Source organism: Mus caroli, unplaced genomic scaffold (assembly GCF_978045245.1).
Source record: "Mus caroli unplaced genomic scaffold, Mus_caroli_1 scaffold_14, whole genome shotgun sequence".
Lineage (NCBI taxonomy): Eukaryota > Metazoa > Chordata > Mammalia > Rodentia > Muridae > Mus > Mus caroli.
Window position 1 is genome coordinate 27,795,420 of NW_028227269.1, and position 14,108 is coordinate 27,809,527.

The 14,108-nt window shown below is 44.7% G+C and overlaps 1 protein-coding gene across 16 annotated transcripts in view; it reads left to right on the forward strand.

The window, feature by feature from the left end:
* Positions 1-14,108, forward strand: part of Myt1l (myelin transcription factor 1 like) — a 391,301-nt gene that overhangs the window by 314,478 nt on the left and 62,715 nt on the right. For all 16 annotated transcript variants that reach the window (XR_015045201.1, XM_085830269.1, XM_085830266.1 and 13 more), the window contains 4 exons: positions 4,021-4,271; positions 6,230-6,466; positions 9,831-9,952; positions 10,821-10,889. Coding sequence is in view for 15 of the 16 variants with exons in the window: in XM_085830269.1 (XP_085686395.1) it covers positions 4,021-4,271; positions 6,230-6,466; positions 9,831-9,952; positions 10,821-10,889 (679 nt within the window). In the remaining variant the exon portion in view is untranslated. The remainder of the gene's footprint in view (positions 1-4,020; positions 4,272-6,229; positions 6,467-9,830; positions 9,953-10,820; positions 10,890-14,108) is intronic.

A 14,108-nucleotide genomic window follows, 5' to 3' on the forward strand; every position in this document is an offset into this window, starting at 1 on the left:
GGAGGAGAGGCAGCTCAGTCCATGAGTGTAAAGTTATCTTCTCCCTTCCCTATGTCATGGACAGCTAAGAATGGCTCTGTTGTGTTTAAATGTTAACAAGAAAATCAAAGGAAGGGTATCTCGTGATGTGGAAATTATATGAAACTTTAAATTCCATTGCTGTGGTTATAGCCTGTGGTCACTCCATCTTTCTTATGGTCACAGCCCAGGACTTAAAATGATTCTTGCTTAGACCTGCTTGCCTCCAGTGCTTGCCACCAGGTCATTTGCAGGACAAATTGCTACTCTTGAGTGCTGCATCTCTGGGCACAGCTTACCACTTCTGTTCGCTGCTGCTTTCCATCCCATTACAGCAGCTACCCATGTCGTTTGCGAGTACACTACTGCCTTAAGTGCAGCTCTGTGTCCCATCACCCATGAGTACACCAGTATGTTAGCTCTCAGTGGACAAAGTGCCTGCTCCTCAGAGTCTCCAGACCTTTTCATGGAGGGTGAGCCAGGAAGATAGTAGCCATGCAGAAAGGATTCTGACAGAGGTGGTAATCAGGCCCTCTGAAGGCCTGGTCCCCCAACACATGCAGACAAACTGTTTTCCATGGAGGATTCTGAATCCTCATCTCTGCCTGTTTATAATACACAACAAAGAAGTTAAGGGCTAAGTTAAGTTAAGGCCCCTCTTCTGAAAGCACCCACCTTAGTGAACAGTGTCCCCTATATTTCTAGCTATCTGGTTCTCATGGAAATTGCTGATTGTGTGGCCATGTGTCTATTCCCTGAAGGAAAATGAAAAATTAAAAAGAAACAGACATACTCAAAAGAATGTGAGAATTCCCACAAGTAAAGTAGGCTTCTTAGGAGGGTTCTAGCTGCAGGTTTTGTGTTGGTTTTGCCACTAGGTTTTCAGTCTTTGAAGGCAGCCATGTTTATTTAGCCTTTAGGGTCTGTGATGATAATCTCTCTTCTTCAGCCAGGGACAGAATGCAGTCTGAAGGTAGCAATCCGTGTGGCTGCCTGGCTATCAAGCACGGGTGGCCTCTGGGAAAGAAGCCTTCACATTCTCTTCCCATCATCTGCTGGCACCTAGTATACATAGTTTTATCTGAAATAGACCTTTGTGCTAAGGAAACAGAAAGTGTAATAGCCACTGTTATTCTGATCGGATGTGGACGTGGGGAAGACAGTAGCAGGGCATCCCAAACAAACGCCCTCACTGTGTGATACTTTTGGCCTCGGCACCATGAATGATCACCATGCTGTGGTGGCCTTAGTAACTCAGACCCACAGTTCTGTGGCTATCAGGCAGTGTTAGCAGGGTGAAAGACATCATTTACTTGAACTAATTGAAGTATAGTCAGTGTTAATTTTATTTCACATAGAACAGAAGTTACCATATAGACTCAGTAAAAAGGAGGATATAGATGTGAACGTGACCCTAGCTGTATGAGTGATGGAAATGGACAGGTGCATGTAAGTGTTGCTGACAATTCAGTCGCCTGCTAGCCTTCTGCACTGCCCCCTTGTCAGAATGCAGGCAGCATCTCCATGACTTAACTACTGGAAAAGTACATGCTGCACCATATTCACACTCAAAGCTTCAAGATGATGGAAAGCGATCAAAGTAAGATGAAAGGAATGCAGTCATTTTAAACATTTGTTTTAGTAAATTGTTGCCAACAGATGTAGTGTTTTTGAGCAGATGAAATGCTAGGGCACAATATGACACATTCTTCCTGGACTGCAGCCCAAGTGCTTCTCTGTGTCTGCTGCCTGCCACGGACGGCCCCAGTGTCTGCATCTGTGTGATGGGTATAAAGCAGCATCCACAGGGAGGTAGGAAGCTAGGGTTCTGGTATACTTGGCCTGAGAAGCAGTTGTCATGAGACAGGATGCAACAGGACATAGATAAACTCCCAGAGACACCTGCTAGCTTTCCCCTAACTCTGCCCACAAACCTAAGTAGGGACACTACAGAGCACTGAGTGGGAACATCATGCCCCTGCTGATACAGTCCTACAGAGTGAGACCCTGTCTCAGAAAACCGAAAACAGCAACAACAAAAAAACGAACAAAAAGGGGATTTTTTTTCCTGGACCATTAGCTTGCCATCCCCATTTTAAAAGAAAGAGAGAGGGAGAGGAAGAGGGGGAGGGGGAGGGAAGGGGGAGGGGGAGAGGGAGAGGAGAGAGAGGAGAGGGGAGGAGAGAAGAGAAGAGAAAAAAGAAAAGAAAAGAAAAGAAAAGACCTTGTTGAAGTGAGGAGGTAAATGCTGTTAACACCAGCATTTTGAAGTGGTAGGTAGATACAGGAGGCTCTTCTATTCTAGACTGGCCTACACTATTTGGTGAGTTTTATCTCAGAAACCTCATATGTGGTATTGAGTTTTTCTACTGATCTCATGCTCTTATTTTTTATCAAAAAAAATTATGCAAAGTCATTAATGTGAGACCACATCCACAACATTTCAAAGCATTGCACATGTAGTCCAGTGTCACCCACTGGGCCCATGTGCAGGCCTCTGCCTGGTCCCCTGTACTGTCCTCAGTCACTCAGGGGCTCGTGCCTGCAGTTCTGTAATCATGCTAATGGAATTTAGAAAGAGAGAAGAGAGCAAGCAGGTGGCTCCCAGTACAGGAGTTGCCCTGTGCTACTCAGGTTGATCAGGTACCTGACTAACACTGTAGAATTGCCAGTGTGTCCAAGTGGCTTCTTGTCCTACAGGAGCTGTACTGAAACTGTCTGTGGTTCCTTAGAAGATACCTGGATGAAACAGTTGTTTGTGCATTTTGTTTCTGAGTGTAATGGCTGAAATTAGAATGAGGTAGTCACTGTTGCCCCAGGATCTGATCATCATGGCCTTATCTGAAGTAATCTGAATTTTATTAAAATGTTTTCCCAATACCATATCTCCCCAAGTATTAAGCAGGCAACATTTACTCCAAACTCACATTACCAGTGAGGGTCATTTCACTCTTTAGTGTTTGGAGATAATTTCATAGTATGGGCTGCAAAACCTGTGTTAGTCACATGAGGTTTATGGTTCATTTTGTGTATTTCTTCCTCTTTGGGGGACAACTGCCAAAATCATAAAGACCCTCAGGTCATAAGCTAGGATCAGTGGCCAGTCATAAGGCCCCTCCCCTCAGTGCCTCTCTACTCCCTTAACAGGAGTTAAGATAAAGATTTCTCTTTAGATAATTCCTCACTCTGAGGAGGCTGGGCAGGGATATGTGGAATATTCTATGTGGAATATCTGGTCTTGGTGAAAATAAATATTCTGTGAGCTCAACTAGCTCTGCCTCTGTGTTAGTGTAAAGGACCCATCCTAATCAGCCATGAAGGAGAGGCAGTGAAGCAGCTCTGAAGTTAACCCTCCCCCCAAATGCCTGCTGGTTGTATATAAAGGTGCTGCCAGGAATGAATGCTAATCAAGGTATCTGTAAGGAAAGACACCCTGCAGGCAAATAAAGAGCTGACCCAGGTACCCTCTGCTGTCCCATGCTCACCAGGGACAGGTCTCTGTCCTTTAGCACAGGGCAAGCTCATCCTTCCCTCTATCCAGAAGCCTGTATAAAAATCACAGGACAGAGGTGTTTGGCTCTCAATAGTTGGTATGCATGCACTGCCAGAAACTTACTTTACAAAGCCTGTAGTCTTCATAGCCTCGGTGGTGGTTCTTGGAGATCCTGAGGATCTGGGTCAACAACACAGGTTGATATCCACAGCCACATATGGCTAGAAAGAGTGGTCAACCTCTTGATGTCGCAGTAGCCAAGTCCTGTCCTACCCAAGTGGGTAGATGCTGCAGCAGACATGAGTACCCTGTCAAAACAAGGGTGATCCTCTCCCAGGGTCATCCTAATTATCTGTTCCTTCAAGCATGCATAGTGTGGAAGGGGACAGAACCTGGGCTCTTCATGAATAACTCCAATTTCTTTGTGTATAAAGTTAGGTGGTCAGGACCAATTGTGTATCCTGCATCCTGGGCGCAGGGCCTAACCACACTGTCCTCTGTCTCTGCAGCCAAGCGGTACTGCAAGAATGCCAGCCCCAGCAGCAGCACCACCAGCAGCTATGCACCCAGCAGCAGCAGCAACCTCAGCTGTGGTGGTGGCAGCAGCGCCAGTAGCACGTGTAGCAAGAGCAGCTTTGACTACACACACGACATGGAGGCCGCACATATGGCAGCCACAGCCATTCTCAACCTGTCCACACGTTGTCGTGAAATGCCACAGAACCTGTCCACCAAGCCACAGGACCTGTGTACTGCCCGGGTATGCCCAGGGCCCCAGCCATGACCCATGGGAGCTGTCTATGAGTTTGTTCACTGCCAGCCCTATAGCCCTGTGCCTCAGAACAAAGAAAGGCCTTGGTCCCCGCCAGCCCTAACTTGTGCCTGGGACATTAGCACAGCCATCACCCATGGTCTTTATGGTGTCTCAGTTGAATAGTACACAAAACCAAAAAGAGGTACAACTTGACATTTAAACAAGACAGTTTTGTGGCAGCATTTTTAGATAAATGTGAGGCTGTTTCTTCACCATGTGCCTAGTAGGTCACACAGGTCAAGAAGCAAAGAAGTGACAACTGATTGCACTCTTGATAGTCTGTGGTCTCAGCCAAAGCTGTTAGCTTGGAGGCATCTTGGTGCTACAAGAGATGGCAACACTCAGGGAATGGTGTCTATTGTTCTTCATCTGTTAGAAGAAATTGTATTTATCATGAAAATTACTTATTATTTTTTATTTTGAGATTATAATACACCTAGATCCATTTCTCCTTTTAAGCTATTACATGTATGTATGAATGTGGAGAGAAGCATGGTTCATCTATGGAGATCAGAGAGTAACCAGCAGAGGCTCTCTCCTTCCACCACGTGGGCATTCTGCCCACTGCAGCGCTGGCACCCAGAGCAGAAGAAGAAGCCATTAGCATGGGTAGGGAAGAGAGTAAGCAGGCTCTGCAGGGCTCTAGGCAGAAAGCAGTGTGTCAGAAAGTGCAGCCTGTGCACTTACCTGTGCCACCTGCCCTCTGTAACTGAAGGTTCTAGGTGCTGGCAATGGTTGTCATAAATCATTGTGATTTATGCTATCAGAGGAAGGCCGGTCGGTCACCTTCAGCTTTTATTCCTTTGATGGTTTTACTCCACGCTAGTGGGATAGTGTCAGGAGACATGCACTCTTCATGGACCTCTGAGCTACTGAAGGCTAGTGCAGAAGCAAGCCATCGCTGTGAAAGAATAGAGATAGGCATCTCCACCAGGGTTGTTTGGTTTTTCCTTTTTTAAGAATAATACTAAGATTAGGATAATGGCTTCAATATGATGTGGTCTAAATTAGTATCAAAGCTTGAAATCTGGCCTGCTTTGACAGAGTTCTGTAACAGCAGCACTGAAAAATATATGAAAGTGTAGCTTGAAGGAAGGACGCTTGTCCTGTGTGCCCGTTACTTTCCCAACCACAGGGTCATTCAGGTTAGAGGTCACTCTCCTGAGAAGATGGAGGTTTATATTGACATTGCTTGTTCACTGCCATCTAAATGCCTTCGCCCCTCTGCCAGCAAAGCTGACTGATGAGCTCGGCCTATTAAAAGGCATGCGCACATTGTGTGTGTGTGTGGGGGGGGTCTTATTTTTTATTTTTTACCTATTTGACACAGTAGCAGATATGGAGATATCTAGGTCAGCTCAGTCCAGAATCTCCATATCAGGGCCTTGGGAAACTATACTGCATACCAACAGTTCTGAAATGGAAATCTGACCCCGGATTCCATCTCAGAAGGAAAATTCTAGTACCTTCTCCATCCCTTCTTCAACATTCAAGTCCTTTTCTTTTCCCCATTCTGAAATTATTATCATCAACAGAATGCCAGGAAGACAGTTAAGCTGCTGTATGATGGAAGGATAGAGGTGGACAGTGGATGGATGGGGGAAGGACCAATGAGTACATTGCTGAAGTGGTCATGGAGAGGGAGGGAAATTGGGTGGGTGGATAGATGGATGGCTAGAGGATGGATGGATGGATGGATGGATGATGGATGGGTGACTCTTCCAAGCAATCTCTCAGGTAGGCCTGTGGTAGCGAGCATGCCTGTGGATCGTGATAGTTCACCTGGGAGTTACTGAGGGAGCAATAGTGGGTGATAAACTCAGTCTTAGCTAATGGTCATCCTTAGTCAGGGAAGGATGGGAAGGCGGTCAGGCCCTCTGGGTTAGACATCTTTCTTTCAACAGAACCCAGACATGGAGGTGGATGAGAATGGCACCCTGGACCTGAGCATGAACAAGCAGAGGCCTCGAGACAGCTGCTGCCCAGTCCTGACCCCCCTGGAACCCATGTCCCCCCAGCAGCAGGCAGTGATGAGCAGCCGATGCTTCCAGCTGAGCGAGGGGGATTGCTGGGACTTGCCTGTAGACTACACCAAAATGAAGCCTCGGAGGGTAGATGAGGATGAGCCCAAAGAGATTACCGTAAGTAACTGTGACGTGAGATTACCTTCTCCTTGCCCCTGCATGTATTTGTTAGGAGCCCAAGAGAGGCCTTGAGGAATAAGAGTCATTTTCACACTCTTCAAAAGAAACTGCATTTTCTCCCTAAATTTGATGTTTAGCTGACAAGGACTCAGAGAACATTTTTGGTTGATTCAGGGGGTACAACTGATATTGATTTGAGAGAAACAGACTATGGACTGTTTCAGACTTTCTTTTCTTTTTTTTTTTTTTTATGGGTTTAAATGTCAACTTTCTTTTCTCTGCAGAAATCTTTTTTTTTAATTAGGTATTTTCTTCATTTACATTTCCAGTGCTATCCCAAAAGTCTCCCATACCCTCCCACCCCACTCCCCTACCCACCCACTCCCACTTCTTGGCCCTGGCGTTCCCCTATACTGAGGCACACAAAGTTTGCACGACCAATGGGCCTCTCTTTCCACTGATGGCCGACTAGGCCATCTTCTGATACATATGCAGCTAGAGACACGAGCTCCGGGGGGTACTGGTTAGTTCATATTGTTGTTCCACCTATAGGGCTGCAGACCCCTTAGACTTTATTTTCTAATAAATATGTATCATTACAAATTGTTTCTCCAGGAAATTAAAGAAAGGATCATATTATTTTATTTTCAAACAAAACAATACTGTATTTTTATGATAAAGTATAGGTAGGAGGATTGGTGGCACATGCCTGTAACCCCAGTGTCCAAGCAGTATAGGTGGGAAGGTCCAGAGTTCTAGGCCAACTTGAGCTATATAGTGAGACCCAATTGCATTTAAAATAAGTACCTATTAGTACGTGCTACAAATAAGCTCAAGCACTTAGCCTATACTTCTTGTATAATACATCTTAGTGCAGTCATCTGATTCTTTGTTTATGGCAGTATTTTTAAAATGCCTATGTTAAAGTATATATTTTAGTTTGGGTCTTCAAATTAGTTTACTGATGCAATATAGTACACTTGAACTAAAAGATATTTTCTTTCTTGGTGTGCTTGTGCTTATGGGTATTAATGTATGGGTGTACCCACATTCACAAATCAGAGAAGGCTGTCTTCTTATGGCTCTCTCCGCCTTATGTCTCTAGACAGCAGGGACTCTCATTGAACATGGAGCTCACTGTCTAATGAGGCTGACTTGCCAGTAGACTCTTGTGCTTCTTTTTCCTTTCCCAATACTGACGCTAACAATACCCACACCATACCCAACTTCCTACATAGATGCTGGGAATTCAAACTTTGGTCCTTGTGTTTGCAAGGCAAGCATTCTTACCCATCCAGCCATCTCCCCGGCCCCAAGAACTTGTTTTGTTTTGTTTTGTTTTGTTTTGTTTTGTTTTGTTTTGTTTTGTTTTGTTTTTTGAGACAGGGTTTCTCTGTATGGCTCTGGCTGTCCTGGAACTCACTTTGTAGACCAGGCTGGCCTTGAACTCAGAAATCTGCCTGCCTCTGCCTCCCAAGTTCTGGGATTCAAGGTGTGTGCCACCATGCCCGGCTAAGAACCTCTTTTCTTTACTGTAGACCTTTTCAGTGCTCAACTCTGAAAGTTCTCGTCTTTATCCACTGTAAAGAAAGAAGAAGAAAAAAAAAGAATAAAATCAGAGTAGAATTTGGAGCCCTCATCAGACTAACAATGCCTTAGAGTGGGAAAGGGACTGGTGACAGGTCTTGCATTGAGCCTTTTTGGGTTTTCGTGCTGTGTAGTCCTGGTTGATCTCAAAGTTACAGTGACCCCTGCCTTGTCACCACCCCCACCCCTAATGCTAGATATAGAGATATGTGCTGCCTCACTCAGAGTAGGCACAGTCTACCTTGGTTCCTCTTCAGTTGCTGTCATAAAACAACATGGCCAAGGCAACTTAAAATTGGAAGGGTTTAATTGGGTGTACAGTTTCAGAGCATTAGAGTCCACAGTAGCAGAAAGAAGGCATGGCAGCATGAACAGCTAAGAGCTCACACCTCAAACCCCAAAGCCCACCTCCATTAAAACACCTTCTACAACAACAAGGCCACACTAAATCTTTTTAAAAAGTTCCAGGAACTGCTGCCCAGGTATCTAAACATATGACCCTATGGAGGCCATTCTGACTTAACCACTACAGGCTCTTATCCTCAATCTTCAAATGGAATTAAATACTTAGGCTTTATATAAATGGAATCAAATTTGAATGTCAAGCTAAATGTAAGGGTTCTCTGTCCCACAGTTAAACCATGACCATTAAGAAAGACTGCCATATCCAGGGATCCATCCCATAATCAGCTTCCAAACGCTGACACCATTGCATACACTAGCAAGATTTTGCTGAAAGGACCCAGATATAGCTGTCTCTTGTGAGACTATGCCGGGGCTTAGCAAACACAGAAGTGGATGCTCACAGTCAGCTAGTGGATGGATCACAGGGCTCCCAATGGAGAAGCTAGAGAAAGTACCCAAGGAGTTAAAGGGATCTGCAACCCTATAGGGGGAACAACATGATGAACTAACCAGTACCCCGGAGCTCTTGTCTCTAGCTGCATATGTATCGAAAGATGGCCTAGTCGGCCATCACTGGAAAGAGAGGCCCATTGGACTTGCAAACTTTATATGCCCCAATACAGGGGAATGCCAGGGCCAAAAGAATGGGAATGGGTGGGTAGGGAAGTGGAGGGGGGGTATGGGGGACTTTTGGGATAGCATTGGAAATGTAATTGAGGAAAATACCTAATAAAAAATATTAAAAATTAAAAAAAGAAAGAAGTAATAGTTTCTAAATTTATTTTAATTAAAATTAAGCTTCCCTCCAGTAACAAAAGCCTCTTCACAATAGACCATTCAGAAGCACACTTGCCTTTTAGCTTGTAGCATGGACTGAGGAAATATGAGTAGTGAACATTGTCCTCTCTAGGAAAACCTAGGTTACTTCTGTATGGAATCACCAAAAATAGGTACTTTACTTTTAAAAACTGGTTTATATTACAACATTAACATAGTTGGTCTTCCATTGCCTTGATGTGGAAAGTACATATACATGAAACACTGACCATTGACTGGCCAGAAATCCACTCTAAAAGGTGTCTCTTGCCATAGCCACACACATGCATACTGTCCAGGGAAGCCCTGGGTTCTAGATTTTTAAAAAGACCAGGTAGAATAGTTTCTCTGGTTTCTAGACTCTCCACTGATCCTGAGCACGATCCATGGGCAGATCACCTTGTGTTTTCCAAGTAAACTCATCACAATAAAGATACATTTGGGTTTTAAATATGAGATGCAAAAGAACAGACAGGGCAGCCATGCAGCCAGGGACCTTCAGCTGGTGAGTTTGGTTGCTGTATATGGTTCTGAAGCTGTGCTCTGTCTACAGCCAGAAGACTTGGACCCATTCCAGGAGGCTCTGGAAGAAAGACGGTATCCAGGGGAGGTGACCATCCCAAGTCCCAAACCCAAGTACCCTCAGTGCAAGGAGAGCAAAAAGGACTTAATAACGTAAGCATAGCATAAGGTGGCATGCTGGTTCTTCACACGGCTCCTGTCTCGGGCCTACTTTTAAAAAACAGACCTGTTTCAACAGGCCTTGCTGTTTGAGCATGCACGTTTGCGGCCTGAGAATTTCTCCAGCTGCAGTTGAGCAGAGCCAAAGGCTGCCTTGAACCTGCTTGCTCTCAGTGATGCTCTACTGTGTGCAGGCACCATTTCATTTAACCCTATGCATTTGGCAGCTTTCTCCAGGGTGCTTAACTCCCGTTGCAGCTAAACTGGAAACAATGAAACTTCTTAAGTTTTGTTGTTGTTGTTGTTGTTTGTTTTAACATACTATTCTGGCTGTCTTCGTTTTTGTTTGGTGGCACATGTCCAACTCCAGGGTGTGATGGGAGTGGTCATGTGACTCGTAATTACACCTCACATAGAAGGTGTGACTTCATTTTTATCATGGTGGATTCTGTCTTTCAATTTATTGTTTTCAGCTTACTTCAACAATGCTGTCAAAGTATAAATGTTGGCTTTTGTGTCAACACTCTGAGTGCTGTATGCTTCCCTTCATAGCATGCTAATTTACAAGTTACACAAGGACTGTTAACCTTAGGACACCCAGATTCACAAAATTCTTCCCAAAAATTTAAACCAAAAAGAATATGTATTTTGTCTGATTTTTTTTTCTTCAAATTATTAACAGAAATGCTTTCTTAAACACACCCTTGATGGCACTCAGAGTTAGTAATACAATCCTGCAGTATACAGCACTTGGCTCATTGCACCTCTACATTGAACTTTTAATTTCAACTTTGTGTTGTGTTGTTTGGGTGCTGCCGCCGCCTCAGGGTCCACTCACTGTGTCTCCTGGCCTGTCTTACAGTCTGTCTGGCTGCCCCCTGGCGGACAAAAGCATTCGAAGTATGCTGGCTACCAGTTCCCAAGAGCTCAAGTAAGCATTCATGTCACCAAATCTCTTTTAAGAGTCACATTGCTGTTAGCTCACAGAAAACAGTGTCCTGTTTGAAAGTGGATTGTCTGGGAAGGGGTCTCCAGTGACATCTGTGCCTGGAATGCTCTCCCAGGAGTGGAGCTGGGTGCTCTCCAGTTCTTTCATATCATGCCCTTTCTATCTGGAAATTTTTGTCTTCAGATATGCATTTCTCCCAAGGAAAAATGTTTTCAGTGTTACCTAAATGTTCAGAAAATTATTGTCTAAAATGTTTAAAAATGGATGCCAGAGATAAAAAAATCTACCTGGTAACAGCCAGTCCTTAAACTTGTAGTCTTCATTCTAAACACTGCCTAGGCCAGTGACAGCTCAGAAAACTGTGTGGTGTTGACACTGAACTACACACACACACACACACACATACACACACACACACACACACACACGCCATAGCTCCCTCTGCTCTCTGTTAGAACTCGGAAACATAAGTCTGGCATCTGGATAAGCCCAGTGCCAGCACCAGCAGAATGAGACTGTTCTCCTTTGTAACTGAGTGTACAACACTCATTTTCAAGCAGGCTATAGAAGGAGCCAGTGAAATGATAAAAAGAACATTGAAACCTTACCCACTCCACTCAGTGTGGACTCTGAGGTGTCTATAAGGACAAAAGGCCAAGCTTGACAGCACAGCGTGATGACAGCAGTTACCCTTCAAATGACAACCCTTGCTTCCCTGACCTTCCCTACCATTCTGTCCTCTGCATGGCTAGGAAGATGCTGCCCCACCCCCAGCCCCATGACCATAGTCTAGGGGTGACCTGAGCATAGCCTTCTGTTTGATACCCATGTCATTTTTTTCAGGCTCCCTGTCCAGGGCCCTAGTGCCATAGACCACCTGCTCATGTTCAGTGACTTCCTGAACTAGCCCTCCTGTCGCACACAGGACTCTTGCCTTGCCGTTGACGTCCTGAACTAGCCTTCCTGCCAATTGCAGGACTCTTGCCTTGCCGTTGTCTTCACAAACTGTGAGCAGCTCGAGGGCTTCTTCTTGCCTTACGGTCTAGCAGCATTTAAATCAGTGCCTGATGGACAAATAGCTTTAGCAGCTCAAAGCAACACCCTTAGGAGCAACAATCCAGCACACTTTGCTCAGGCGTCTTTTTGCTGTGGCTTCAACCCACATTTCCCTCATGATCAAAATGTAACCAACTGCACTTGGATCTTGGCCAGCACATCAGGATGGGGCAGCATTCCTTTGAATCTCTTGATGAGGAATTCTTTGCAAAAGCCTGGTATATCTCCAGTTGCAACAGGCCACCTGTAAACAAGAAACTAGATTTTGTGTGACTTGTACATTGCTTCTGACTGCTTACTGTTTCTGAGACCTGGGACCAGAACACTTTTCTGATGGAGTAGTTCACATTGTCTTACATCTTTTAGTGCTGGGCTTAATGTTTTCAGACATCTAATATTTCAGGCAGACCTGCCGTTTCTCCAAGCCACAGTTCTCCTTGTCTCATTTCATCTTGAGAGATGGCTGGTCTTCTCGTCAGCATCCTCAGAGGAAGTTGTTGCCCTCGCATCCTCCAGACAGCTTAGTCTTGGCCAGTGCCCTCCTCTTTTGCTTCCCGCCAGAAGGTTGTACCATCCAGAAAACAGACAGTTTTGCCTGGTTTGGGCTCATCTAAGTTATACACATTTTCTGTTTGTCTTTGCAAATAAGTCTTTTTTTTTTTTTGCTTGACCCCCTGCTGGGAAACCTTTGCTTAATTCCTGCTGGGAAATCTAAACTTGACTAATTTCCTAAAATGATCTGTTTCTGTTAATGGGACTTCAAAACTAAAGATTTGGTGACTTCTTTAAAGAGACTAAAACTTAAACAGCCACTTTATAACTTGACAATATGTTCTCTACACACAAAATAAATAAATGAATAAATAAATACACTGTCATGCTATGATAGCCTTTTCTCTTAGCTTTTTCACTGGTGGCTCTCAGACCATCATTTCCTTGTAGAAATCAGGAAGGTTTGCTGTGTACTTTCCCAAACAGAGCAGCACAAATTATCCTTGAGAGATACCGCAGCCTAGAACAATTCACAATGTGCCCATTGTAGTTGTATTGACTCTGTGGTCAGTTGTACAGTCGCAGCTCACCTGAGTAAGAAACTGAGTCAAGTTCCGGCTTATTCTTCATACAACACCCTCTACTACCACGAACTCTGTTAGGAAGTGGGTCCCAGTGATCTCAACTACCAAATGAAATGTCTTAGAAATTGTCTTCTTTTCATTGACAACCCTGAGTTTTTATAGGTGAGCATTATAAGAAGGTTCTTAGGCCTGGACAAAATGAAAGCTGCTGAATGACAGACACACTGACCGGAAACTCTCAGACTGTATAGGTGACACTCGGCGCAGTCATCTAAGACAGCCACTGTGGGATAGCTTTAAGAAGAAATCTAATCATTTGTGCCTAATTGTGTGCAATATGTAAGCTAAATATGCATTAAAATGTTCATGAGTCTTACCAGCACTGTGGAGTGGTGCCTGGGCCCCTTGTGTGTGTTTTGCACATCACATGTCCTGGGGAGAGGGAGACCTGAGGGCCAGAGGACGGAGCGCCGTTCATCCATGTACATCCCTGCCCACCCTTGGAATGAGACTGAGGCCACAAGAGGCAAAGGACAGAGTGAGGAGAAGTAAGGTGACCTTTGAGGAGAAGCTGCGAATGTGAAATCTAGTTCTAAAGGGCATTTGTCCTCTTCAAATGTCATTGTCTAAAACTTTCCAAAGGCAGCTATAGCCATGGCAGCCTTTTTGAAGAGTCATAGCCTCCTGACCGAGCGAGGTACCTTTCCTATGTAAGAGTCATGTTCAGTGGCAGACCACTAGCAAATGCCAGCCTGTGTTGGGTCTTAGCCATCTCAGTAACTAATCTAAGCCAAGAAAACCAGCTTCAGACAGGAGTTATGAGCCTTACAGTGGCCCCAACTGAACAGGCTTCCGCTTACACTTCAGCCAGATCCTTCTGTCCTTTTAGATGTATCATTAGCTTAGGGAAACTGCCAGTGCTGCTTTGAGGATGTTTGCTGGGAAAACAACTTTGAACTGAGGTTAGTCTTGGCTTGTGTTATTTGACTGGGGATTCATCATTATGGAGATGGGACAGGTAGGTCCCACTTCTTATTGAATTTGGTGTCCATGCTTACAGATTCTAATC